Source organism: Callorhinchus milii, unplaced genomic scaffold (assembly GCF_018977255.1).
Source record: "Callorhinchus milii isolate IMCB2004 unplaced genomic scaffold, IMCB_Cmil_1.0 Scaffold23, whole genome shotgun sequence".
Lineage (NCBI taxonomy): Eukaryota > Metazoa > Chordata > Chondrichthyes > Chimaeriformes > Callorhinchidae > Callorhinchus > Callorhinchus milii.
Genome location: NW_024704764.1, coordinates 2,025,534 through 2,050,044, shown reverse-complemented (window position 1 = coordinate 2,050,044; position 24,511 = coordinate 2,025,534). Strand labels below are relative to the sequence as shown.

At 50.6% G+C, this 24,511-nt stretch overlaps 1 protein-coding gene across 3 annotated transcripts; it reads left to right on the top strand.

Moving 5' to 3' along the window:
* The first annotated feature begins 1,510 nt into the window (after positions 1-1,510).
* On the top strand, positions 1,511-11,459 carry LOC103185701 (sickle tail protein-like). Of its 3 annotated transcripts, XM_042343279.1 has the most exons (8): positions 1,511-1,868; positions 2,985-3,222; positions 3,595-3,746; positions 4,081-4,236; positions 5,390-5,488; positions 6,459-7,985; positions 9,420-9,569; positions 11,410-11,459. In XM_042343279.1, exons 1-8 carry the CDS (start codon positions 1,569-1,571, stop codon positions 11,410-11,412), a joined length of 2,625 nt encoding a protein of 874 aa, XP_042199213.1. In that variant the 5' UTR covers positions 1,511-1,568; the 3' UTR covers positions 11,413-11,459. The 3 variants fall into 3 exon arrangements, with proteins under 3 accessions (XP_042199213.1, XP_042199212.1, XP_042199214.1); XM_042343278.1 differs by lacking the exon at positions 11,410-11,459 and having other exon boundaries at positions 9,420-9,625; XM_042343280.1 differs by lacking the exons at positions 5,390-5,488; positions 11,410-11,459 and having other exon boundaries at positions 9,420-9,625.
* The last annotated feature ends 13,052 nt before the right edge of the window (positions 11,460-24,511 follow it).

Here is a 24,511-nt window from a genome sequence, read left to right as displayed (position 1 = left end):
TTATTATTTACCACCCCCCGCCCCACCGCCAAAGCCCCCCCGCCACCCCCCGCCACCTCCCGCCCCACCGCCAAAGCCCCCCCCGCCACCCCCGCCCACCGCCAATGCCCCCCACCCTTCACCCCTACCTCCTGAGTGAGCCCAGTGAGTCGGTGACGGACTTGCAGCGTTTGAGCAGGAGGTCCAACCTGTGCGGCTCCTCCTTCAGGAACTTGACGGCCTCGACCTCGACCCGGAGAATCACTCGCATCTTACTCTGCAGACTGGGGAACTGGGCTGTGACGCACATACACACACACACAGTCAGCTCCCCCCAGCACACGCACACACGTGCACACACAGCTCCCCCAGCACACGCACACACACAGTCAGCTCTCCCCAGCACACGCACACACGTGCACACACACTTTGACATCAGCAGCTCATCCCGGCCGCGAGATGTCTCAAAGCGCCTCACAGAACATACTGTAAGGTGGAGTGACTGGGGGCAAGACGTGGCGGCCAATGTAGGAATCTACAACAACAACAACTATTTGTATTTATACGACGTCTTCACAGGGATGGAGTTCGGGTGGGGGGGTGGGACGGGGGTTTGGGTGGGTGGGGGGGTGGGTGGCAGCTTGGGGATGGGGGGGGGGTTGGGGTGACCATAGGTGCGGTCGAAGAGGTGGGTTTGCAGGTGGGATGTGATGATAGAGAGGGCGTGAGGTGGAGGGATTGAGGTGAGGGAGGGAGGTGTGGAGGGTTGTAGGGACTGAAGGCTTCGCTAGAGGGGGGTCGGAGGACACACAGCCGAACTCTGTTAGCCGAGCACATGGGAGTGGGGGGGCGGGGGGGGGGGGGGGGGGGGACACGCGTAGGATTGGGGTTAGGAGCAGATAATAATATAATATTAATAATCCTTGCATTTGATATGGCGCCTTATCATGTCGTTGAGACGTCTCAAAGCGCTTCACCTCATATATTGTAAAGTGAATTGATGTGTATCTTGTAGACGAAATGCGGCAGGAAATCGTCCCACAGACAGTCGTGGCCAAATTATGAATTTCTGAGGGTTTATTACCCCCCCGGTAAAGCGGGGGGGCAGAGTTGGGATGAGGGAGGGCAGAGGGGGTAGGAGGGCGGCTGAAGGCTCGGTCGAAACGGAGGGTCTTGAGTCGTACCTTGAAGGAGGCGAGGGAGGGAGCGAGGCGAAGGGTTTGTGGGATGGAGTTCCAAAGGGTGGGGGCAGAGAGGCTGAGAGCCCGGCGGCCGATGGTAGGGGCGGGTCGGGCAGGTGACCCGGAGCAGGCCGGAGCCCGCTGAGCGGAGGGAGCGGGCAGAGGCACGTGGCGTGAGGAAACTTGCCTGAGGTTTTGCCCCGCACGGGAATCGGACCCAGGTCTCTGCGAGGCGAGTGCTCCAACCGCTACACCTACAGGACTCCACGAAGGAGGCCATTCGGCCCGTGTGCCTTGCCGGCTCCTCGTGACGGAGTTGCAGCCTCGGAGCCGGGGAGAGGGCCCGGGGATGGAGTCAGTTAAACGTTGACATTGGATTTGCTTTCCAGGCAAACTAACGACGCTCTGATGCGAGGCAGCGAGGAGACCTCGGTCCAGTCGCCCAAACACACAAACTCGGATTCCCGGAGCTCGGAATTCGAAATTCCCACCAGCCCGCCCCTGAACTACCAGGAATTACACACGCCGCCCGCGAAAACCTGGCAGCCCCACCCCTCGGGCACGGGGGCCCACCTCGCCCACTCCTCCCCAGCTCACGCCTCCAGGTCCCCAAACCTGGCCGGGATGGGGCAAGCACAAGCCAGCCGAGGGGACGAAACTGCGATGGCCTCGAACAAGAGGAGCGCGGACAGAGTCATCTCTGTCGAGGTAAACCATCGGTCCGTTCGTCGGGACATAATAATCGTTGCACTTGATAACAACCGGGTTCCTACTTACTGCTGGGTAAGCAGAGGCGTGGGCAGTGAGGAAGCTTGCCCAACATTTTGCCCTTCCCGGGAAGCGATCCCAGGTGCTCTCGCTCGCGAGGCGAGGGCTTTAACCACTAAGCTACAGGGCTTCACAATTGACTTGTTAAATCATCTGCAAAGTCCCGCGAACAGCCAAGGAGCCCCTTTGATCTGGGGGATGTGTCGGTCAGGATACCGGGAGAGAGGGACACAAACTCCCTTTCTTTTTTTCCAACAGCGCCGCTGGATCTTTTACTTCCACCTGAACAGGGCACACGGTTTAATATCTCATCCAAAGGTCTCTCCCCAGATAGCTTAAGCCCCAGTAAACCCCACCCTGCCAACTCAGGCCTGATCCACCAGCATCCTGGACTCATCCCCTCTCCTGGTAACCCTGTCCCCGTAGTAATGTCTCTCTGGTTAAAGAAATACTTCCCGGTGTCTGTCCCGAAATTGCTCTGTGCTTCCTTGCTGTGCTGCTTTGGTTTGTCTGACAGCTTTGTTTGGGCTTCACTTTCTCGATCCTGTTTCAAAACAATAATCTTTGCAATTTACCTTTCATGTCAGGAAGACGTCTCAAAGCAAAGCCTCGCAGGGTTTTACTGTAAAGACTGTGATTTCTTTTGTAGGCGCAAATGGAAACATGTCTCTGTGTCCAGTTATTCACAGCCGTCAGTCAGGCTGACGTCTGATTAATCGTCACCATAAAGAAAGGATTTGTTTCAGCTGATTGCAAAGTGCCAGCGATGTGAGACTGTCATAAGAACATAAGAATTTACGTTATAGAAAATAATTTTGTAGAAAATAAAGACCAAGGTCCAACTAGCTCGCCTTCCACCATCCTGGCAGTCGCTTGACATGTCGTGTCCCAAATGTACCCTAAGATATTATATGCTATATCCCGAGATATTATTTTCTATCTCATTTGTTCTTGAAACAGACAACACTCTCTGCTTCCATCGTCTGTCTCCCTCGGGAGCCGGGTCCATAAGTTTACGACTCGCTCACTGAATTAGTGTCCTCCTTGTGCTCGCAGGCGGCTGAGAGGGACTGGGAGGAGAAGCGGGCCAGCCTGACCCAGTTCAGTAACAAGGACATTAACCGGCTTCTGGAGGAGACTCAGGCCGAGCTGATGAAAGCCATTCCCGATCTGGGGTTCGGTAACAAACCCAAACCGCCCGGCGTCTCGGTGACCGAGCAAAAACCGGCCAAACCACAACACGTTCAAAAAACCACCGCCACCAAGATTGAAACCAATGGAAGACGACATTCAGGTATCGGAACCTCCTCCCTTTCCCTCCCCACACGATGGGGACAATCGCCAGTCCTTGTTGGGAAAGACTCATTCCCATTTCACTCTCACTGCGCTCTCTCCCTTTTTCTCTCGCTCGCGCGCTCTCTTTTTTAAACAAGGAAAGGAAACGGTAGAGAAATGAAATGTAGAGAAAGATATTTGGGTTTAGACTGAGAATCGCAGGTGATGGCCGGTTGATCCGGGCAGGAGAGAAATTGACCCAGATCGCCGGGTTACTGACCTGCGGAAACCTAAGGGGGCCGAGGACGAAGGGGGGCCGAGGGCGGAGAGGGGCCGAGGGCGGAGGGGGGGTCTGGTCGTTGCTGACTGACGGGATGTTGTTGCTTTGCAGAGGAGCTGACGGTCCACAAGTACCGAACAGAGAAGCCATCGAAGTCCCCGCCCCCGCCCCCCCCTCGCCGCAGCTTCCCCTCAGTTCACGGCCTGACCACCGGCCGCTCCGGAGAGGTCATCATCACCAACAAGAAGGAGGCCAGCCTGAAGGTGGGTGCGGGGGCACCTCACACGGTGGTGGAGTGGGGAGGGCGGAGATACCTGACGGGGGGGATTTCTCGGGAGGGGGATTTTTGAGGGGTGGGGAGGGAGGTTCTGGGAGGGCGTGGGGGGTGATTTTTTTTTGGGTTGGAGGGGGAGAGAGATCGGATTTCCGGGGGAGGGGCTGTGTATTTTGATGAATTGTGGGTGGGGTTTGTGGGGGTGGGGGGGCGATGAGGAGACGGAATGCAGTCGGTGTTGAGCTTCTAGCCCCTATTGGGGGGGTGGTATTCAGGAGATGTTTGAGGAGCTCCTCGTCCCATCAGCCGCTGTCCTGTTACAGAAAGCCGAGTCCGATGACACAGAGACCCAGAGACCACACGTCAAGCTGCGGCGCACGGTGTCGGATGTGAAGCCCCCTTCCACGCCCCCCCCCATCGTGGCCTCTGCCGTCCGCGATGACGAGGATGAGGAAGAGAGGATCATGGCCGAGCTGGAGGTAGGGTGTGTGCGCGCGTGTGGGGGCTCTGGCCGGTCGGTGGACATGGCTGCGGCCAGGAGACATTGGGAGTTCTCCACGTGGGGGAATGTCTCCTGGTACCGGAGTGAGACGGAGACCCTGTGTTTGTGTTGATTTGCTTGTGTCCAGCCTCAGCTTTCAAGCTTTTTTTCTTTGTGACTCTTGAACGAAACCCACAAGGAATCCAACCTCAACATGATGGACGGCTGACAAATTCCAGGCCCGGTTGGGTTGTCTACCCCCCAGCCCCCTGCCCCTGCCCCCTGCCCCCCAGACGCTGGTCTTGCATCGCTATCTGTTCTTCCTCCGAATTGGTTTGAGAGGAATGGCCTCGAATCAGCTCTTGATTGAAGAGACAGATCTGGTCTAGACAGTGAGCCCTGAGGCTGAGAGACATCTCCACTGGTTGCTTGTCCATCGCAACAGCACGTGGAGCCTTTCATCTGCGAACAAGTCCCAGCAAAGGCAATGGTTTGGGGGTGGGGTGGGGGGGGGTGTTCATCGAGTAGTGAGAAAACAAAAGGCAGCTTCTTATTTAATGGTCAGAGAGAGAGAGAAAGAGAGAGAGAAGGGGGAGGGGGCCATGAAGGGAGAGAGAGAGAGAGATAGACAGAGAGGTTCACAAGACTGAAAGGAAAGGCAAAGGGTTTTGGGGGAAACTTTGTGAGCAGGTGGACGTTGTGGATGAAGACTTGGCCGCCAGGGGTGGGACAGGGGGCGCGAGGAGAGGGCGAGGGCCCAGCCCCAAGCCCAGCCACCAGCGCCGGCCACAGAGTTCAGCCATCTTCCTTCGACAAAGATCTTCATCGGTATCAGCGGGAAGCCAGACCTCGGGAACTCTCTGCCCTGCAATGCAGCAACAAGAACCACAGCGTATTTGTCGCCAGTCACGCAGTGCCGTGTGTGCGAGCGCCATGTCAGCCCCCACCCCCCCACACCCACCCCCACACACACCCACACACACAGGTCAGTCTGGTCAGGGGTTTCCGCCCTCATCTCCAGCCCATGTTTGGAGCATTTTGTTTTACACACCGTTCCAGCCCTGGTTTCACACCTTCTCTCTCTCTCTCTCTCTCTCTCTCTCCCTCACTCCCCCCCGCTCCCCTCCATCACCCCCACCCCCATATACCAGGTGTTTCAGAGAAACCCTGTGCTTCTCACAGGCTCACAGGCCGTAACTGACCAGGTCACAGATATCAGGCGCGAGGCGACCCCAGCCAGAGGACGGAAGGTAAAGCCTCTGCCTGCTGCCCTCTAACCAGCCTGATCTGCTCTCACTCCACTGACCTCACTAACCTCACACTGGGTGCTGCTCTCTCTCTCCCTCTCTCTCTCTCTCTTGCTCTCCCTCCCTGGGGAGGGGTGTGTGTGTATGTGCGTGGGGGTGGGCGGGGGTTTGGCGCAGTGTTTGGCGCAGTGTTACTGACGTCTCTGGGGTTCAGAGCCCCAGTGACTGCACGGCAATCGGTGCTTTTGAAGTCGCTTCTCGGAGTCCTGCAATTCCTGAGCTGTCTCTCCACTCCCCCCACCCCACCCCCCCCCCCCAACCCCCCGCACTAACCCACCTACCCGCTCCGTCACAAGCTGCCAAACACTCTCACGTTGCTGTAGAGTCAGTTAGATTCGGGGCTGTTTACACGTTGCTGCCACAGCCGATTGCCTTTGTGTCCACTGCCTCGAAGTTGTATGTAAAATCGGGGCTTGCCCCCCACCCCCGCACACAGAGCCGATCTCAGCCGGGGCAGCAGTGGGGGCTGGAGTTGACCCTGGGTGAGGAAAGGGGGAGAATTTCTTGCCACCGATGGACAGCCATTGTCAGACACATCCCTGTTGTGTGCATGTGGTGGACGGGCAAAGCTGCTCTGGGTTCTCGCCTCAGCAGACGCTGCATCTGTAACCAGCTGCGGGGTAGGAGATCCAAAGCGTGGGGGGGCAGAGGGGCTGAAGGCCCGACCGGCGATGGTGGGGTGGGCCAGGCCGCGCGTGGGGGGGTTGGGGGGCCGCGGAGGAGGCCGGAGTCCCCCCCCCCACCCCTGAACGGAGGGAGCAGACAGGTGGGTACGGACGAACCGGCAAGTGCACCAGGTTGTGAGGCCGGGATTGACGGCTCGGACAGTGTGAACCTCCGGGAGTGACCGTCACTTTGCGCTTCACTGTTTTTATTCATTCACTCGCTGTGTTGTTGCCATCTGCTTGTGTAGGAAATAGAGACCCCGGTGTCTCCAGGCTCGGCACAGCTTCCTGCCGTTGTGCTGAGTCCTCGGTCCTCCTGGACCTCCGTATCCTCGTCTCCTGAACCCCCCGATGTTGAGGAGCACCAGCCTGGAGCCACGGGAGACAGCGACGCGCAGGGAGACGATGGAGCCTCAGAGGTCTGTGAAGTGCCCGCAATTGAATTGGACTCTTTAACCGCGTGGAGCCAACAGGAGGAATCGAGCGCAGAAACCACAGGCCTGTTTGTCCCCTGTGAGGGTCAGCCCGAAGGTCTCGAGTTGAGCTACGATCCTCTGAGCAGCTCTGAGCATGTGCTTATTGTGGAGCAGGAAAGCTCGCGGGCGAAACCCGCCCAGCCGTGTGACGATGGTGAACCCGCCAGCTCTGATTCCTCGGAGGACCTCGATTCCCCGTCCCCTCGGGCTGAGGCTCGCTTACCGGCCGGGCAGGACCAGGAGAACGTGGCCTTCATGATCACCGAGAGCCAGATCCAGGCTCTGTCGGGGAGCGAGGTCCAGGAGATAGTGAGCGCGAAGGGCGAGGGAGTGCAGACCCTGAGCGTGTCCTCGCACAAGGAGGGAATGTCGCCGGACGTGGAGTTCGTTCCTCGGGACCAGAATCAAGGACCCATCGTCTCGCTGGACAAGAAGCCGATAATAATCATCTTCCCGGAGCCCATGGACATCTGCACGGCCTACAAGAGACTGTCCACCGTTTTCGAGGAATGCGACGAAGAATTCGAGGCGATAATGGGGGAGAGCGGCTACTGTCGATCACTTGCCATCCCGGGCGAGCAGCAAGGTTCAGCGTTAGCTCCCATCGAGGAGGCGGCTGATGGCTTCGGCCTCACTGAGCCCAGGGCCGACCGGTCTCAATCCCCCGAGACAGCGGATGTGAAACGGCCGGACAGCAACGCCCCGGACAGACCGTGTGTCCCGGAGAAAGACTCCAATCCGCTGAAGATCCGGTTCCCCAAGCAGCAGCTCAGCGCGCTGACCAAGGCCATCCAGTGCGGCACGAGGACCGGGCAGAAAACCCTGCAGGTTGTCATCTACGAGGAGGAGGAGAAGATGGACCGGGAGACGGGGCGACTGCAGACAGCCACCGTGAAGAAGTACGAGATCCAGCAGCTCCCGAAGCCCCCAGCGATCACCGCCAACACCTACCCCCGCACCGAGGACATCAAGAACAAGACCTACCGACGGCTCGACAGCCTGGAGGAGACCATCCGCGAGCTGGAATCCACCCTCAGTGAGATCAGCCAACACCCCTCCACCGAGTACTTGTTCTCCAAAGGGTTCCTGGCCGAGCCGAAGCCTGCCGAGTCCCTGGAGCAGCTGGTCGATGACCCCGAGCTGTTTGGGAGTGACCGTCCGCCTGGAGCGGGGGGAGAGAGTCAGGCCAGTGCCGCGGCAGACGTCCAGCCTCTCCCCTCCCCCACGAAGAAGTCTCCGACCTCCAGGACCAAGCCCCCGCTCCTGCCGAAGCCGCACATCCCACCCGGCAACGCAAAGGTTCCGCTCTCCTCCCTCTGCCCTTTGACCGCCGTCTCCGCTGTGACCTCCCTCAGGCTCCTCGCTCCCGACGCCTTGTCTCTGTTCCTCCCTTTGCCTGTCGACCGCACACCAAAATCGGCAGTTTTGCTGCCTTACTTCTTAAGTGCTTTTTTAATTGAATCCTCCTCCTAAAACCTTGTACCTGCCCTCGTAGAGTTTGATGAATAAAAATCTGTCACTGATCTCAGTTCTGTCTGATCTCGGTCTCTCTCTCGCTCTCTCTCTCTCTCTCTCTCTCTCTCGCTCTCTCTCTCTCTCGCTTCACTAATCCTTTTTTGAAATCGGGATTTTCTGGTTTCCTCCAATGAACCTTTTCAATGACAGATTCAGCAACAACTTTCCAAAGGGAATCTGACAGGTACTCGAAAAGGAAACGCTGCGGGGGTTTTGGGGAAAGAGCGGGGGAGTGGGACTGACGGGGAAACTCTTCCAAAGAGCCAGCGCAGACGCAGTGAGCCGAATGGCCTCTTTCTGCGCTGTAATATTCCAGGATTCTTATGATTCTATGAAGCTGGTCGCAACTTTTGTGGCTGTGATAGTTACTTCTTAAAGGGACATTGATACTCCAGTGGGGTGGTGGGGGGAGGACGGTTGTGGGACCTATCTGTGGTGGTGTGTGAGGATTTAAAGGGACACCTCGTTCTGCCCCATAACACTTTTTTTGCTCATATGATCCACGGGCCCCTTTAAACCCAAACGACTGGCAAATTATCATGACGCCCAAGGACTTCGCGGCTCCAAATTGGGTGTTTTTTTTCCCAGTTTTGCTCTCGCAGGACGGGCGAGGATTTAAAAATTCTGCTGAGTTTTTAAGCCGCGAGATTTGTTTCCCCCGTCGGCTGGGATATAAAACCTAGACTCTTTGGCGTCAAATCTTACAAGGAAAGGAGAGGGAATTGGGATAAGAGTAAATTCTCCAGTGTCGGAGACTGGCGGAACAGTCGTTTGGATTTTAAACAGATTAGGAATAAATAATCCTCGTGTTCGATACAGCGGCGCTATCGCATCGTCGAGAGGTCTCAAAACGCTTGACAGAATCCACTGGATGTTTTGCAGACCAAACGAGGCAGCCAATTGGGCACAGTCCAAATTGTGCCCAACAAACAGCCCAACAAACAGTCCAAATTATTATTGTTTTAAGAAAAATATCTTCCCTCCTCACAGAGCGGCGGGGGGGGGGAGGGGGGGGGGAGAGAATTTATTTGTGGGTCTCAAGAGGTGGAACTGGGTGTCTGTCTGTCTGTTTCTCTCTGGTGTTGGGCTTTGCTGTCAGCGCTGACTGTACTGATGATTCTCCGGCTTTGAACACAGTGACTGTGATGCAAGTTACGATTTGTCCTGATCTCACTGTCTTCCCCCCATCCCTTCTCTCTCTCTCTCTCTATATCCCAGGGTGGAAACATGCCATCCCCCATCACCCGAACAGCCATCCCTCCCGCTCCCAAACTGAAGCCGATGCACGGAAGCACAGACAAGATGAAGATGAACAAACAGCGAGAGGAGTATCTGAACCTGCAAAGGCAACAGCAGGGCAGCCAGCAGGTAGTTTACTTCTAACCTGCGAGACACCATTATACATCACCCTGTGTGGTCTCCCCGCCCCCCCCCCCCCCCCCCCCACTCCCCGACGCATACACAAACCACACATGCACCTCGCACGCCACATGCCACACACTCCGCCACAGCACATGGCTCCTGCTGCTCATTACAACCCAGACCCACCCAGTATCGGGATCAATTCTGTCGCTCGTTAATCCACACTCTCCACACCGCTCACTTGTTTGACAGTGAAGGTGGGGCCAGGAGCCCAGCATTGAAGAGACCCAATAAACACACACAGTCGTACATAATATATAGTCATATAGCCACACAGACATATATATATACACCCACTCTTACACAGACACACATACGTACAAACACAGTATAATATATTGTCATTTATATATATATATGTACAGTCACAGATACATATCAAGTGTTGTGTACATAATCACATAATCGCTGATATAAATAGGCACAGAAACACACGTGCACTCACATACTTTACTGGTCACTGATGGTGATTTGGCGGAGGGTGGGGTGGGGGGGTGGTCACTGACTTCATCACAGTCTCTGATGAGAAAGAGTTGTTGTATGGTAATTCTGCAACCCCCCCCCCAACCCCCACCCCCCCACCCTCCACCACCCCACCCCGGAGTTGGGGGCTCAGGTTCCACTCGCTGAGAGGAGTCGCTTTGTATCAATAAAAGGGATTTATTTATTGTGCAATTAGCCCTTTTCATTGGCGGCTAACGAAGAGCTGTAATTTCCCGCTGTATCACCTGCCTTTACACACGGCGCAAAATAAACTCTGTGTTCACACTTACCGGAGACTGGCTTTGCAGTAGGAAGACTTCGCCACTAGATGGCGGGAGTGTGTCAACTGTGGACATGAGCACCTCGGTGGGCCGAGGATGAAGCAGTGGAGAGAGCAGTGAAGGGTTTCCGCCTGTTCGTGGCCTTTCCTTGCCTTAATTCTTCCAAAGAAGCCGGGGCAAAGGAGGGGGAGGGGGCAGTTGCTTACTCAAGCCCCCGGAGTTTTTTTGGGGTAGGGGAGGGGTCAGCTGGGTGTCTGCCACATGCGGAAACCATTGCCATCATTGGTCTCCAAACCAAATGAGAATTCCATGCGTCCCACCTACACATGGAAATTCCCAGGTGAAGGATACAAAGTTTTGACCGGGTGAAATTGGGAAGTGGGTGTGTTGGGGGTGGGGGGGGGGGGGGGAGAGGGGGGTGCGGGGAGGGGGGGTGGGGGGGGGGGTTTCTGGGTGACTGTGAAAGCTCCTCCCGGACACTTCTTGTAGAACCAGAGGAAGCCGGAGGAACAATAGCAGCAGTTTTTGGCGCTGCCTCGTAGGAAAGATACCCTTTCACCAGGAAGGTCGTCGCTGTCCATCTCTTTCCCCCCCACCCCCACCTCTCAACCCCTCACTTCTCCCCTCACCCCCCCCCCCCCCCCCCCCACCACCCAGTCTATCACCATCCCTGAGTAGCTATGTACAAACCTCCAAGTCCTGACTGTCACTGAAATTCACACCGCAGCCAAGAGACCACTCTCTCCCCGTTCAACACCCGCCCCGACGCGGCGCACCTGATCCGACTCTCTCTGAAGCTCCAATTCGCAGCAAATTACCCACCACTGGCGGTGCAGAGTGAAGATTCTAACAATAATTATTTTGTTTGTTTCCTCCTCATCTTCCCTGCTTTGCCCCCCCTCCCCGACCCCTTCCCTGTGGTCTGTTCGCCCCCTTCACCCCCCCCTCCCCCTCCCCTCCCCCCACCTCTAAAAAAAAACCCCACCCCACCCACCCTGGCTCTTTAACCCTATCCTGTCCAGTAAACCAATGCTCTGTCCCTGCTCTTTCAGTAGATGTCAGTTCTCTGCGATTTCTGAGAATTTGGGGGGTGGGTGGGTGCAGGTGGGTGGGTGCAGGTGGATGGGGGGGGGGGGGGGGCATTTAAGAAATCTAGACTTACCTGATTCTCTCAGCGATTCAGACACTCAGAGAATAATGAACAAATTCTTAAAACTCCCTCCTCACTTTGAAGCCTCGGTTCCGCAAGTCCTTAATATGGGCTTCAGGTTTAAGACCCAATTCTGCCCACTCAGAAATGCCTAGAATATAATGTGCGATCCAGGTGGAATTCTCTCGTTTCCCACCCCCCCACTCCCCCTCCCCCCCCCCCCCCCCTCCTCCCGGCATCATCTCCTGGTTCTACGAGGGTGAAGGGAGAGAGGGAATGGCAATGGAGAGGAGGGATATTTGCAGAGACAGGGCAGAGCGAAGGCTTTTTCTGCTTTTAAGCTGCGATCTCCAGCTCTTGCACTCACTCACCTCTGTGCTCACTCTCTCGCTTTAATACCCAGCACAACGCAACACACTGCCTATCATTCCCCCCCAACCCCCACCCCACATCTTATTCATCCATTGTCTTCTCCCGTTCCCCCCTTCCCCTCTGTCCGCACCATGTTTCTCTCTCTCTCTCTCTCCCTCTCCGCTCTCGCTGCTAAATGCACCCCAGCTGTCAGGAACCTCGGCTTCCATTTCACCTGCTCCAAGCAACACCCATCCTCGCGCCGAGAGGAGGCGACACTCAGAGACTCGGGCGTTTTAAGCAGCTTCTCAGCATCACCGACTTTGCCAACAACGCACGCGTTTTTTTTATATGAGTTTATTTCTCGATCGCCACAGGCCTTAGAGGGAGAGAGAGAATTATAGCAGTAATCCTTGCATTTGATCTAGCGCCTTATCACGTCGTCGAGACGTCTCAAAGCTCTTCGCAGGATACGCTGTAAAGCGGTTTTGACTGTTTTGTGGGCGAAACAATGGGTGGGGGGGGAGAGAGAAGATAGATGAAAAGAGACGGAGAGAGAGAGAGAGAGAGTGAAAGAACGAGAGATGGAGAGAGAGAGAGTGAAAGAACGAGATGGACAAAGAGATGGAAAGATGGAGAGAAAGACAGACGGAAGTAGAGAGAGAGAGCCTGTGAATTGCAGTGAATGATCAATCTGATTGTCACCAGGAGCCTCCCTCCCTCCAGAGCCTTGATGTCCTCTGTCATTTGACGGCTGTGACCGAGTCTCACTGTGTCCTGGGCTCAGGTACAGAGCTCCCACACCGCCCCCATCCCCACCACCACCTCTCCTCTTTCCTCTCCCTGTCCCCTCACTCTGTAACTATGTTTGTGTCCACCTGTGTCCCTGTGTATGTGTCTCTCACTCTATATATGTTTGTGTACGTGTGTCTGTCTGCCTCTGCTTTGGCTGGTGGTCAAAGTCTCTCTCTCCCCCTTTTTCTGTCTCTCTCTCTCTTTCTCACTCTCTCTCTCTGTCTGTCTGTCTCTCTCTCTCACACTGTCTGTCTCTCACTCTCTCTGCCCATCTTCGTGTCTCTGCCACTCCCCAACAATCATCATATGATCTCAGCCTCAACATATTCCCAATTGGGATGTGACATTTCCACATCAGCTCACAATGCAGTAATTACAGGGGGTGAAGGTGTTGGGGTGTGGGGTGGGGGGTGGCTGGGAATGGGGGGAAGGGGGGGTGGGGGGGGTAGAGTGTCGAAGCTTTACCTGCAAATCATTTCTAAAAGAAAAAAAACACAATCCAGAAGGCAAGCACAGAATTGGGAAAACAAAGGGAAACGTTGAGAAAGGATGCGTTCGTGAGATCTGGAACACGCGGCCGGATATGATGTGTTCACTTATTCTTTTTTGTATATTTAATAGTTTTTTGTACAAAGAATAATATTCACTAAAAGCAATCACTTGGAATTGCGGGAAAAAGTGCTTTACATTTTAAGTGAAGTCTTTTAACACTTAATCTATTAAGTTGATGTGAATTGTACGGACCGCCTTTACTTCTGTGCAGTGTTGCTGTTTGAACCTGTTTTGCTTTCGGAGTCTTTGCGCCATTAGTTTGCACTGATGTCCAGTTTGTGAATGGGATCTCACCTGAGAGTGGGACCTGCTGAAAGGACGTGTGTGCGAGAGAGCGTCTGTGTGTGTGTGTGAGTGTCTGTGTGTCTGTGTGTCTGTGTGAGTGTGTGTGAGTGTCTGTGTGAGTATCTGTGTGTGTGACTCTGTGTGTGTGTGTGTGTGTGTGAGTGTCTCTGTGTGAGTGTGTCTGCGAGTGTGCGTGCGTGTGTCTGTCTGTGTGTGTCTCTGTGTGTGAGTGTCTGTGAGTCTGTGTGTGTGTGTGTGTGTGTATCTGTGAGTGTCTGTGTCTTTGTGTGTGTGTGTGTGTCTATGTGTGTGAGAGTGTGTGTGTGTGTGTGTCTCTCTGTGTGTCTGTGTGAGTGTCTGTGTGTGTGTGTGTCTGTGTGTGTGTCTATGTGTGTGTGTGAGTCTGTGTGTGTGTGTGTGTGTGTGTCTGTGTGTGTGTGAGTGTCTCTGTGTGTGTCTGTGTGAGTGTCTGTGTGTGTGTGTGTCTGTGTGAGTGTGTGAGTGTGTGTGTGTTTGTGTGTGTCTGTGTGTGTGTCTGTGTGTGGTGTGGTGTGTGTGTGGTGTGTGTTGTGAGTGTGTGGAGTCTCTGTGTGTGTGTGAGTGTGTGTGTGTGTCTGTGTGTGTGTCTGTGTGTGTGTGAGTGTGTGAGAGTCTCTGTGTGTGTGTGTGTGAGTGTGTGAGAGTCTCTGTGTGTGTGTGTGAGTGTGTGAGAGTCTCTGTGTGTGTGAGTGTGTGAGAGTATCTGTGTGTGTGTGAGTGTGTGAGTCTCTGTGTGTGAGTGTGTGAGAATCTCTGTGTGTGTGAGTGTGTGTGTGAGTGTGTGAGAGTCTCTGTGTGTGTGTGAGTGTGTGAGAGTCTCTGTGTGTGTGTGAGTGTGTGAGTGTGTGTGAGTGTGAGCACAGCTGGGTGAAGCTTGCTGTAGGACGTTCCACTGACTAAAGGGAATCGATTTTCTGTTTACGAAAGACGAAGAGAAATATCTGCCTCACTTCTGTGTTTTAATGGAAATCTTCCTGTTTGTCACAGCCCTGTTTGTGGGAGGGAGTGAAAGGTACCACTGTATGGGGGGGTGGGGGTGGGGGGTGGGGTGGGGGGGTTAGAGACAATAATGGAGATGGATGAGAACGAGTTTCAACAATAATTAATAGATGAAACTTTCATATAGAATTCATCCATGTATTCACTCCTTCCCCACAACCCCCCGCCCACCCCCCCACCCCTCATTTCACCCTCGCCCCGAATGACAACCGACTTCTGGCTCTGTTCCTCCATCCATCATTGGTACTCAAAAGAGTTAATCGTCCGATGTCTTTCTCTCGACACAATTCCATCCCAAGCAAGAGCTTCCCTCCGGGCGAGAGGTTCTATCAAATCTCTTCCGCGAGGAACGTACGTCTGCAGAATAACCAACTAATGGTTGGGATTTGATCTATGTCCCACATTCCTGTGTTGCTTCGCCTCAAAGCAGTTTCGCCTCCTCCTCCCCACCTCCATCTCATCACCCCCTCCACCCGCCCCTCTCACCCACCCCCATCTCAATGCCAAGCCATTTGAGATGCCCCCCCCCATGTAAAAGCCGCTGTATTGTATATTGCACTGTGAAGGCTGAGCTCTGCAAGTGAGGGAATCTCTGGTGATGAATATTAGCTTCGAATGCGCTTCACGTTCCAGTGCAGATCCCACAGTGATTTGTAGTGACGGCAGTTCCAGCAGTGAGACCTTTACCTTCATCAATTCACCAGCGCCTGTGGCAGGAGAACTTACAGAACCCCCCACCCCCCCACCCCCACACACACACACACACATACATAATAACCTGTCCAACCTCCTCTCAGGTACCCATCAGCTGCTATAGTGGGAGGGGGATGTCAGATTTACGCAGCCAGGAATGGAAAATGCCATCATAGGTTTTTAATTGATTTGGGGCCATTCTTTTCCCCCCATCCCCAGAGCCCACCCTCCCATCACTCCCCCTCCACCCCCCCCCCCCCCCACCACCCTGGCCTCCTCAGTGTTGCCGTGAGAACACGAGGTGGTCACATTGATGCAACGATTATTCCTGTTTACGGCTCTCCCCACCCCCCGACCCCCCACCCAAGGGTTGGGGCCAGTATCTCCTGCAGCGATCTGCAAACCCTTCCTTGTCAGCGAAGATTAGCCGAGGGCGAGTCAAGGGGAGGAAGGAACGGAAACTGCAGGCTGATGGGTTCGGTGTGAGAATAAGACGTTGGTGGAAAGAATGCGCCTCATAGACAACTGTGGCTCCCAACACAGCAAAACATGGCAGCCTCACTAGTAGCCACATCAACGCGTGACAGGCAGTGAGCTTGGTGGTGGGGGGGGTGGGGGTGGTAGTTCAGGCCAGTGTTTGACACGTGAAAACCCATCACTCACTTGGCTCCAAACTAAATGGGAGTCGGTCGCACACACTTCTACATAGAAGCTTTCCTGGATCTGGTACGGTATACGCACTCTCTCGCCTCCCCTCGTCCCCCTCCCACCAGCCCGGAGGGACGCACTCTTGATTAATGTAATTCAGCGGCAGATCTGCAGTTCCAAGAAGAACATTTTCAATCCCTGTCACCTTAATAAAGCACAAGTATTTCACTCCCCTCCCATTCCCGCCCCCACACCCCCTCCCCACCCACCACCACCACCTCCTCCCTTCCACTCTCCACAAGAATGCCATTGAGTATATGGGGCAATTGATAGAATTAAAGTTCACGTCAATAACACAGTGGAGTTGTACAAGTAATGGATTCTTCCCCCAAACAGGAGATGTAAATAGTAACGACTTAAGTGGGCAGGCATTTCCATTCACATTAGCTGTTTATATATACATATATTATATATTATATATAATTGTAAAAGAATGTGCTAAAAATGGCTGTAAAAAAGCCATTGAATTTTCTTTCTGATTCAAAGGATGTGATTGTTTTGACATACAGTATATCGAAACAAAATTGTGTTTTTAAATTCTATTTAAGCAAATTCCTGGTTGTAAATTGAGAGATACTTTTAATTGTCTTTTGCCTTTTTTTGTTAAAATTCAAAAAAAAATCATTCCTTTTTTTTTTACATGGATGTGATGACATTTTCATTGTCGCCTGAACCACGTTAAAGCAACGGTGTAAAACATTACGAAAAATCCACTTTATTCCTGCTTTTAAAAAAAAAGATAAAATGTTATAATTATGCATGTGTATAAGCTGAAACAAAGTGCACGATGCAACAAACTTTATTGTCTGGATGTGAATCTTAATATCTTAAAAAAAATGAATTTGTGAAATTCTGAAAGGTAGGACAATGTTTTGAATAGGATTTTTTTTTTCCGAAGCATGGGCCTTTACTGTCTGTCAGTAACAGCTGTAATCAGTAACTGTGTTTGAAAGACTATATCTGGACCATTTAGAGTTTTGTAAACCTGGGATCTTCCATTTGTAGAGTAGTGAGATGTGTTAACTCGAGTCAATGCCATGACAATCTGTAAGTTAATGTGTTTTTTGTGAAGAGAAATAAAGAGATTGCGTTTTTGTAAAGCACTTTGAGTCGCTCCTCAATTGCCTGATGTTTAGAACGAAGCTGATAAATGCCGTTTGTATCTCTGAGGCGTTGCATTTCCATCGGCGTCGCCTTGATCTGCTCTCACTCCACCTTCCCTGGGTGGCTGTCATTTACACGACGTTTAATTTTTTCCTTTATTGGCTGGTGCGCAGAATGTGTTGTGGCAGAATCCATAAGGAAATTGGAATCCGGAAATAGCAGAACCCTTAAGACAGATTTTCCCCCTGTGATTGGAGCACAGAACCTGAGCTGAGGACAGAACCAGAGGTTTACAGCGCTGAATCCATTGGTTCTTTTAAAGAACTCTGTACTGTACCATGATTTGAGTTGGACCGAGATATCAGGGATTATAGATTTTGCTGATTATAAGTCTATTCATACTGTGTGTTAAAATGTGGCTGTTATGATTTATGGGCATTTGGAAATGCATTTAATCCTATGCCTCCTTTTGAAGAAATCAGCACAACAGATGACTCCCATTTCCTATGTACAACAGGTAGATGAGGAGGAGTGCAGAGTGTTAAAGGGTAGAAAGGTCCTGTTGAAATTTCTTTTTCTTGAGTTATACATAAATGATCTGGACTTGGGTACAGCAAGCAGCATTTCCAAGTTTGCGGACGACACAGAGTTGGGTAGGGGGGTAAACAGTGAGAAGGATAGGAGCCGACTGCAGGAAGACATAGACAGATGGTAAAATGGGCGACACATGGCAGATGAGTTTCAATGTGGAGACATGCGAAGTAATGCATTTTGGTAGAAAGAATGGGGGGTAATACAATCTGAAGACCTGATAAGAGGTCTTCAAAATCATGAGGGGATTTGTTAGGTTAGAAAGGGAAAAGCTGTTCCCACTGGTGGGTGCGTCAGAGACTCGAGGTCACAGATTCAAAATAGTCTCTAAAAGAAGCCGAGGGGAGAGGTGAGAAGAATTTTTTTCACGCAGCGAGTTGTTCGAATCTGGAACGCATCGCCTGAAAGGGCGGTCGAGGCCGATTCGATAACAACTTTTAAAAACGCGGTGGACGGGTATTTGAGGACGACGGGTCTGCAGGGATATGGGGAAAGGGCCGGGGAGTGGGATTGACATGAATTGCTCTATTCAAAGAGCCGACACAAACTCGATGGGCCGAATGGCCTCTTTTTGTGCTGCACGATTGATTCTACGATTCTTACAGGTGTGGATGGTTTGGAATGTCTTTCTATAATATCTATCTGAGGTTAACATGTATTCAGGCTGCAATCCCAAAGGGTTTAATACAGCTCGGCCAGTCTATTGTAACCACAAACGACCCAGAATTAGCCGCCGTGGCATCGTGCTGGGCTGGTTTTTAATTCTATTTACATAGAAGACTCTGAGCTGAGTCTTTATGCTGTTGCCCTATTTTAACAAAGGGAACGGAAGGTAAAGCAGCAATCTGTGAAATATCCTTGGTGCTCAACGAGAATTCGAGGTCCCTGGACGCAATCAGGAGCAACTCAATTATAGTATCAGTGGATAGGATCCTGCTCTGAGCAGGTGAGAGAGAGCCAACTAACACGTGCTTCATTTTTTAAAAATTTATTTTTGGAAAGTAAACTTGGCAAGAAAAACACAAGAAATATACTTGAGATTGGAAGGTAGGAGGAAAGATCAGGGGAATGGGATCCAGAGTGGTTTGCTCCAGCGCAGGAAACGAGATTAGTGGAGACAGGGCCAGGGAAGCCAGCATCATGACGGCCCACCGATTTCTTTCTGTGCTGGAAACGGATTCAAAGGCGTACGCAAATTCTCCTCTCCCAACAAAGCTTAAGGATTTGAAGGACCGTATGGCACGTAATCACCAGTTCACACAGACTGATCATGGGTCACTGGGCAGCTCTGTGCCACAACTAATCCGCCCGTAGCACTTACACAGTGAGCGTAACTGACAAGATGTGATAAAAGCGAGTGTTTTAAAAATTTGTCTGCAGTTACATGTTTATTAATATGAGTGGTTGTCACTTACAACACTGCCTCAGACAGCTGCTGTAAGTGTAAAGCTCTCGACTTGTCAATGACATTGATAAATACTTGGGTTCGCAAACGCAGTTCAGTATATCACTGGCATCTCGTCATAAACCAGCTATGTAAAGACATACAGGAGCCGCCTGAGGAAATTGCTTTTAAGTTACAAGGTAATACAAGTTACAAGAATTATATTGTCAGATGTGATCTCTCCTCCATAACGAGTGAGCATTCCTGAACTATATCACAAGACGCTTTGGTTTTGGCTCATTTAACACATCCTGCCAAGAACACCAACCCACTGCAGCATCAATGACTCCCAATGTCCTGGTCTCAATCACACTTCCTGCATTACACAAACGCAAGGTTATCGCTTTGATATTCTGGAGTAAACAAGAACCTCGAGCTGCGAAGGCAAGTCTGCTCCTGTGACGCAACCTTTCAAATTCCATTCTGAGAAAGGTCGTGGAGATTACCTGAACGGATTGCTAAATTGTGGGAATGTAGGATGTGAGATTCGGGGGGTGGGGAGAGAAAGGCTGTCTCAAAGTAATGTCTGTGTAAAAAAAAAACTTCCCTTCACTCTTTCACTGACAATCTTTGGCTATGACGCAACAACCGGTTGGAATAACTTACCTGTTCCATCTTTGTTCCTTCAAAACCATTGAGAATTTCAAAGAGCGATGTTCAGTTCTCTGGTGAGTTATTCTTCTCTCATCTGTAAATTTTTAAACTCACGCTGTCAAAGGAAGGCCAAGTGGAGGAGAATGAACCCCACCCCACACCCCCACCCCCCTCTACCGCCCCCAATCTTGGGGGGAAATTATAAAACCACACATTTGAAACTGCAGGGGAAGTCAGTTTATTTCCATTTTGTTTTAAAATAGGTTGTTGCATTATTTACAGCATTGTTTGCATGTACACTTGTAAACCAGAGAAGGGCGATCATGCAGAGTTTAATATCATTTCGGTCTTTTATAGCCAACTGGCGAAGTGGGGCAAAAAAACGAGGAAAAAAACACAAATTTATATAACTATGTTACACGGCGTTGGTCAGGCTCCACATTGGAGAACATATTTACAAAAAGCAATAATTTTACAGCAGGTTTGCATAATTCAGTAAACTGCACACTGTACAGAGAAAGGTTGTGTGTCGACAGCTTTATTCAAGGCCGCTTTGGAATGCCTGACTGTAATGGAAGCTCTGAAGTTGCCTGCCCGCTGACCAGGCTCTCAAATACTGCAGGTAAACAGGAATACTCACTGAGAAGCAAACAAAAGACGAGCTGGAAAAGTGAGTGATGGGTTGCCTTTCCCCTCGGCTTCACTTGGCCGTTATTAATTGATCCTCTAGCACCTTGTTAAGGGGGTGGTCCGAGTGGTTTCTCTGCCAGAAAAGCCGCCAACGTTATTTACACCGCAGGTGATCATCAGTGCTTTGTGTCTAATGTTGCCAGGATAATGAACCTCACACCCTAAAGCTCCCGAAGGCTTCAACTCTTCTCTTCGCCCCCACAACTCCACCCAATTTCATCAAGTTCAGTCCAGATCCAAATTGATTCTGACTGTGGGAAGGTTTTGTGCCTGAAATCGAGGTGGACAGAGAAACAGCCCCAGCTCGAGCAACCCTAAATTCCTCAATGAAATGAGCAAGTCAGAGAAATGTAACGATGCTAGCGCTGGGGTCCCAGCTCTGGCAGATTGTGTTGGGAGTGTTACTGTTTTGGCTGGGAGATGAGAATGTCCCCCACATATAATGACTCCTTGCTGAGGATCTCGTGAAGAAATACCCACACATTAACAGTCCTTGTGTCACAACTTTTCCAGCTCAGTTCATGAAACTAAAATGTACTTAAATTTAAAAAAAAAACTTAAGAAAGTTATATTAACATAAAACACTGTAGGAACGTAAACGTGTGGCAGTATGAAAGGTTTTGCACGAATGAGGCACTTTACAAGGAACCGCAAATAAACAATGACTGAACCAGCTCTAAAGACTAAGACTACGAACTCATCGCTAAACTACATGGCATGTATTAAGGTGCTTTTGCAAATACTGTGATAATGTTTTCTCTCTCTCTCAGTCAGAATGTTGAACCTGTTCTCTAAACTTTCAAGACAACGTCCAGAGTAAGATGCCCTAAACAGAATTGTTTACGAGGAGACGTCTTGGCAAGTTTTGTTAGTTTGGGGAGTGGGCCTCACAAACAAATGGTTAATATTAAAGTACAGCGAATCTGGCTGGTGTCTGGCACTGTTGGTTAGAGAGATTGCTGTGATCATTTAGTGCCAGGTTTCTACCCTGAATGGTCTGCAATCTGACCCAGACTGATTAAAAGTTCTGGTTGTTCTCAAAACACTTATTGTTCTCTCAGTTTCAAGAAGTCAGGGATTGTCCGCTGGAGGTACGGGGTTAGTGTGGGTTAGGACGGGCAGAGGGATTGAATGAACACCTTGCGGTGAGAGTCGTGCAGACTCAATGAGCAGAACCTTCTGTAGTGTAAGGAGCCGTACAAATGTAATTCGCTGTTGTAAAATTTCAATGATTCTCGGGCAGCGCAGCTTACACACAAAGCACTTTAAATCAGCCAGCCTTGCCAACTGCGGTACTAATTCCGCTTGAATACCATCACCACTTTACGGCAGAAACCACAGAAATTTGCAGCACAGAAAGCGGCCATTTGGCTCATCAGGTCTTGGGCTGATTCCTTTAAAAGCAATCCTTTCAGTCCCATGTATCTGCCCTTTTGCCATATCCCAGCAGTTTCCTGCTGTCTGCTGTATTTGGTGACCAGCAGGCCTGACGCAGACCGGCACAGAGGGCAGCCTGTCACCTTCAGGAGACTAATTTGGCTGAAGTACATCCAGTGAATGTCTTAAGTAAGTTTCACTCAAAGCACTTGTGCAAACACTATTTTAAGTCACTGCGGCTTAGAGTTTGGTTCAATCCGTTGGACGTACAAAGGAAAGCAGCTGATAAAAACATTATCCTGTCCCCAACCCCTCGGATCCCATTAGTGATCAATTTGTTAATCTGTGGAAATTATAATTAAGATTCTTTGTCGTGAAATATTACAGTAGGGAGTCTGAGGCCATATTACAATGAAAACATTATTTGTAGTACTGCTCCCACGTTCTTTCAGTAAATACCTGATCTAAATGACAACCAGTTGCCTAAATGGAACAATATGTCATGTCCAAATATTTTTCTACACGTCATTATTTGACGAACAGAATTTCTGAGGTACCCAACTTGAGAATGGCTTTTATTTTACTCAATCGCTTGCGCTGCATTAAAGAGATTTGTTTTCACACTCGTTGACTGATCCTAATCACCTCAGTGACTGGCAACTGGGGAAAACTCCTGTGAGCTTTGATTCAGGTTTCTGAGACTTCAACAGTCCGCAAAACACACAGTCACTAGTCACTTTACACTATTATCCTGTGAAGCACTTCGAGGCGTCCTCCTGACTTGAAATCAAATGCAAGGATTATTATTATGGATTATTGCTAGTTGCTTATTTGTCCATAAATTCAACTTCAGAATGGCTTTTTGGGTCTTACTTCCCTATCCTGCGGTTTCATGTCTTTTGGTTATTTTACTGAAAGCCTTGAGCTCGAGAAGATTCAGGAGTTTTTTTTTTGCTGTCAAGCTGTTCAGGTCTCAGTGCTAGTCTGCACCCAGTGCTTGTTGGCAATTTAACTGAACATAATGTAGTAACGTGGCACTAAAGTTCACATCTGTGGCTAAATGTTAAACCCCGTCTCTCAGAAAGACTTAAGGGACAGGTGTGTAATGTGAAGCTGTGGAGGAAAAGTATTGAGAATTAAAAATTCAAGTAACAGTGGAGACAAAAATGTGCACAGAAGCACTAATGTAAACAATGCAAACATAATATATTATATATATATATATACAGACACACATATTAGGGTTAAATGAGCAATCTCTAATACAAAACTATACAGACACAACTGCGTAGGGCTAAAAGTGTTCAGGAGCTAATGGCAATTTGACTGTTGTTTTTCTTCCCCACAAACTACAACCCAGCCTCGGCGTGTTCAGGGACAGTCGGTGAAACTTGTTACACAGTAAGGGCAGAAAGCGCCGCTCTCTCTCTCTCTCTCTCTCTGAAACCCAAGCTGGATCATCGGAATCGAAGTTTAAAACAGAAGGGACACAGACGTGTTAATAATCAGATGGAAATGCATGCAACGATCCGAAGCAATCATAGAATCGGAGAATTGGACAGCACAGAACGAGGCTATTTTGGCCCATTCTGTCTGCGCCGCCAGCTCTTTGAAAAGAGCTATCCAAATCAATCCCACTGCCCCGTTCTCTGCCCATAGCCCTGCAATCTTGTCCTCCCTGAACATTTCATGTGGGGAGGGAGGATGGGAGAGGGATCACAGTTACATTTTTGAACCAAATTTTAACAAACAACAGCTTCCGGTTGCTCCTATGGGCGACAGGCATAGACGCAGGAGATATTTGAGATTATTATTATTGCAGATACAAACTAATTCTGGATGCCTCTACTGCAGGAAACAGCTTGAAAAATCCTACACTAGAACTCTTAATGCAGATAATTAATTAATTGCACAATTACATGATGAAAGAGTAAACGGCATAAGCACGCAAGCCTCTGGGAAGCCATCATTGCGAGAGAGAATAGCACGTGTGCGGAATGAGGCCTCTTATTTAGTTGCCTTCTGTAAAATCAATCATGATGGTTTTGCCGAATATTCTCCCTTATAGCAAAAAAAAATCCAATGCATCCCAGCTTCACAGGAACAAATGAATTCATCCTGGAGATTAAATGTGGATTGCATAAGTATTAACATGTGCAAGCTCATTATTTTATGGGGGGGGGGGGGGGGTGGGATGCTTTCTGTAGGACAAGAGTCGTGTTTCCCTCCCTCCAGATGGTTTGAGGTGATGGGACACAGTAGTGAGCCGAGCCCATCTGTCAATGTGCCACAGGAGTGGGCTGCGTGTGGGCGGCAAGATGAAGCTGCAGCCAAACCCAGATTATAAACCTTTTCGAAATGAGATGAAATCACGGGCAGACTGTCAGATAGAAAGGTGTTGAACGTTCTGCCATTTGCTCTACATTAACGAGCTACACAATAGATCTCCTTTCAAATCGAATGAAATCCGAGGCTTGAATTTGTTGAGTCTTAATGGAAGCTCCGAGGGATTGTAACACAGTGGTGCTGTTGTACAGAGTTCACGTGACAGGTAAATTGGGTACTAGTCCTCGAGGCTAGGCTTGGGTCCCAGAAGTCCGGGTAAACTAATCTTGTTGTGTCAGGCTGTGAGCAGTGTTCTCAGATTCGCCAGCTGATGATTAATGAAGGTACTGACCAGGTAGGGAGAGGGAGAGAGAGAATATAAATAGAGGGGAATCTAAGAAAATTATATTTCCACAATTTTTTTAAA

Coding starts and splice junctions, on each gene's coding strand:
- LOC103185701 (XM_042343278.1), top strand. CDS start 1,569: ATGCGAGGCAGCGAGGAGACCTCGGTCCAGTCGCCCAAACACACAAAC. Junction 1,869..2,984: donor ACAGAGTCATCTCTGTCGAG/GTAAACCATCGG, acceptor TTGTGCTCGCAG/GCGGCTGAGAGGGACTGGGA. Junction 3,747..4,080: donor AGAAGGAGGCCAGCCTGAAG/GTGGGTGCGGGG, acceptor GTCCTGTTACAG/AAAGCCGAGTCCGATGACAC.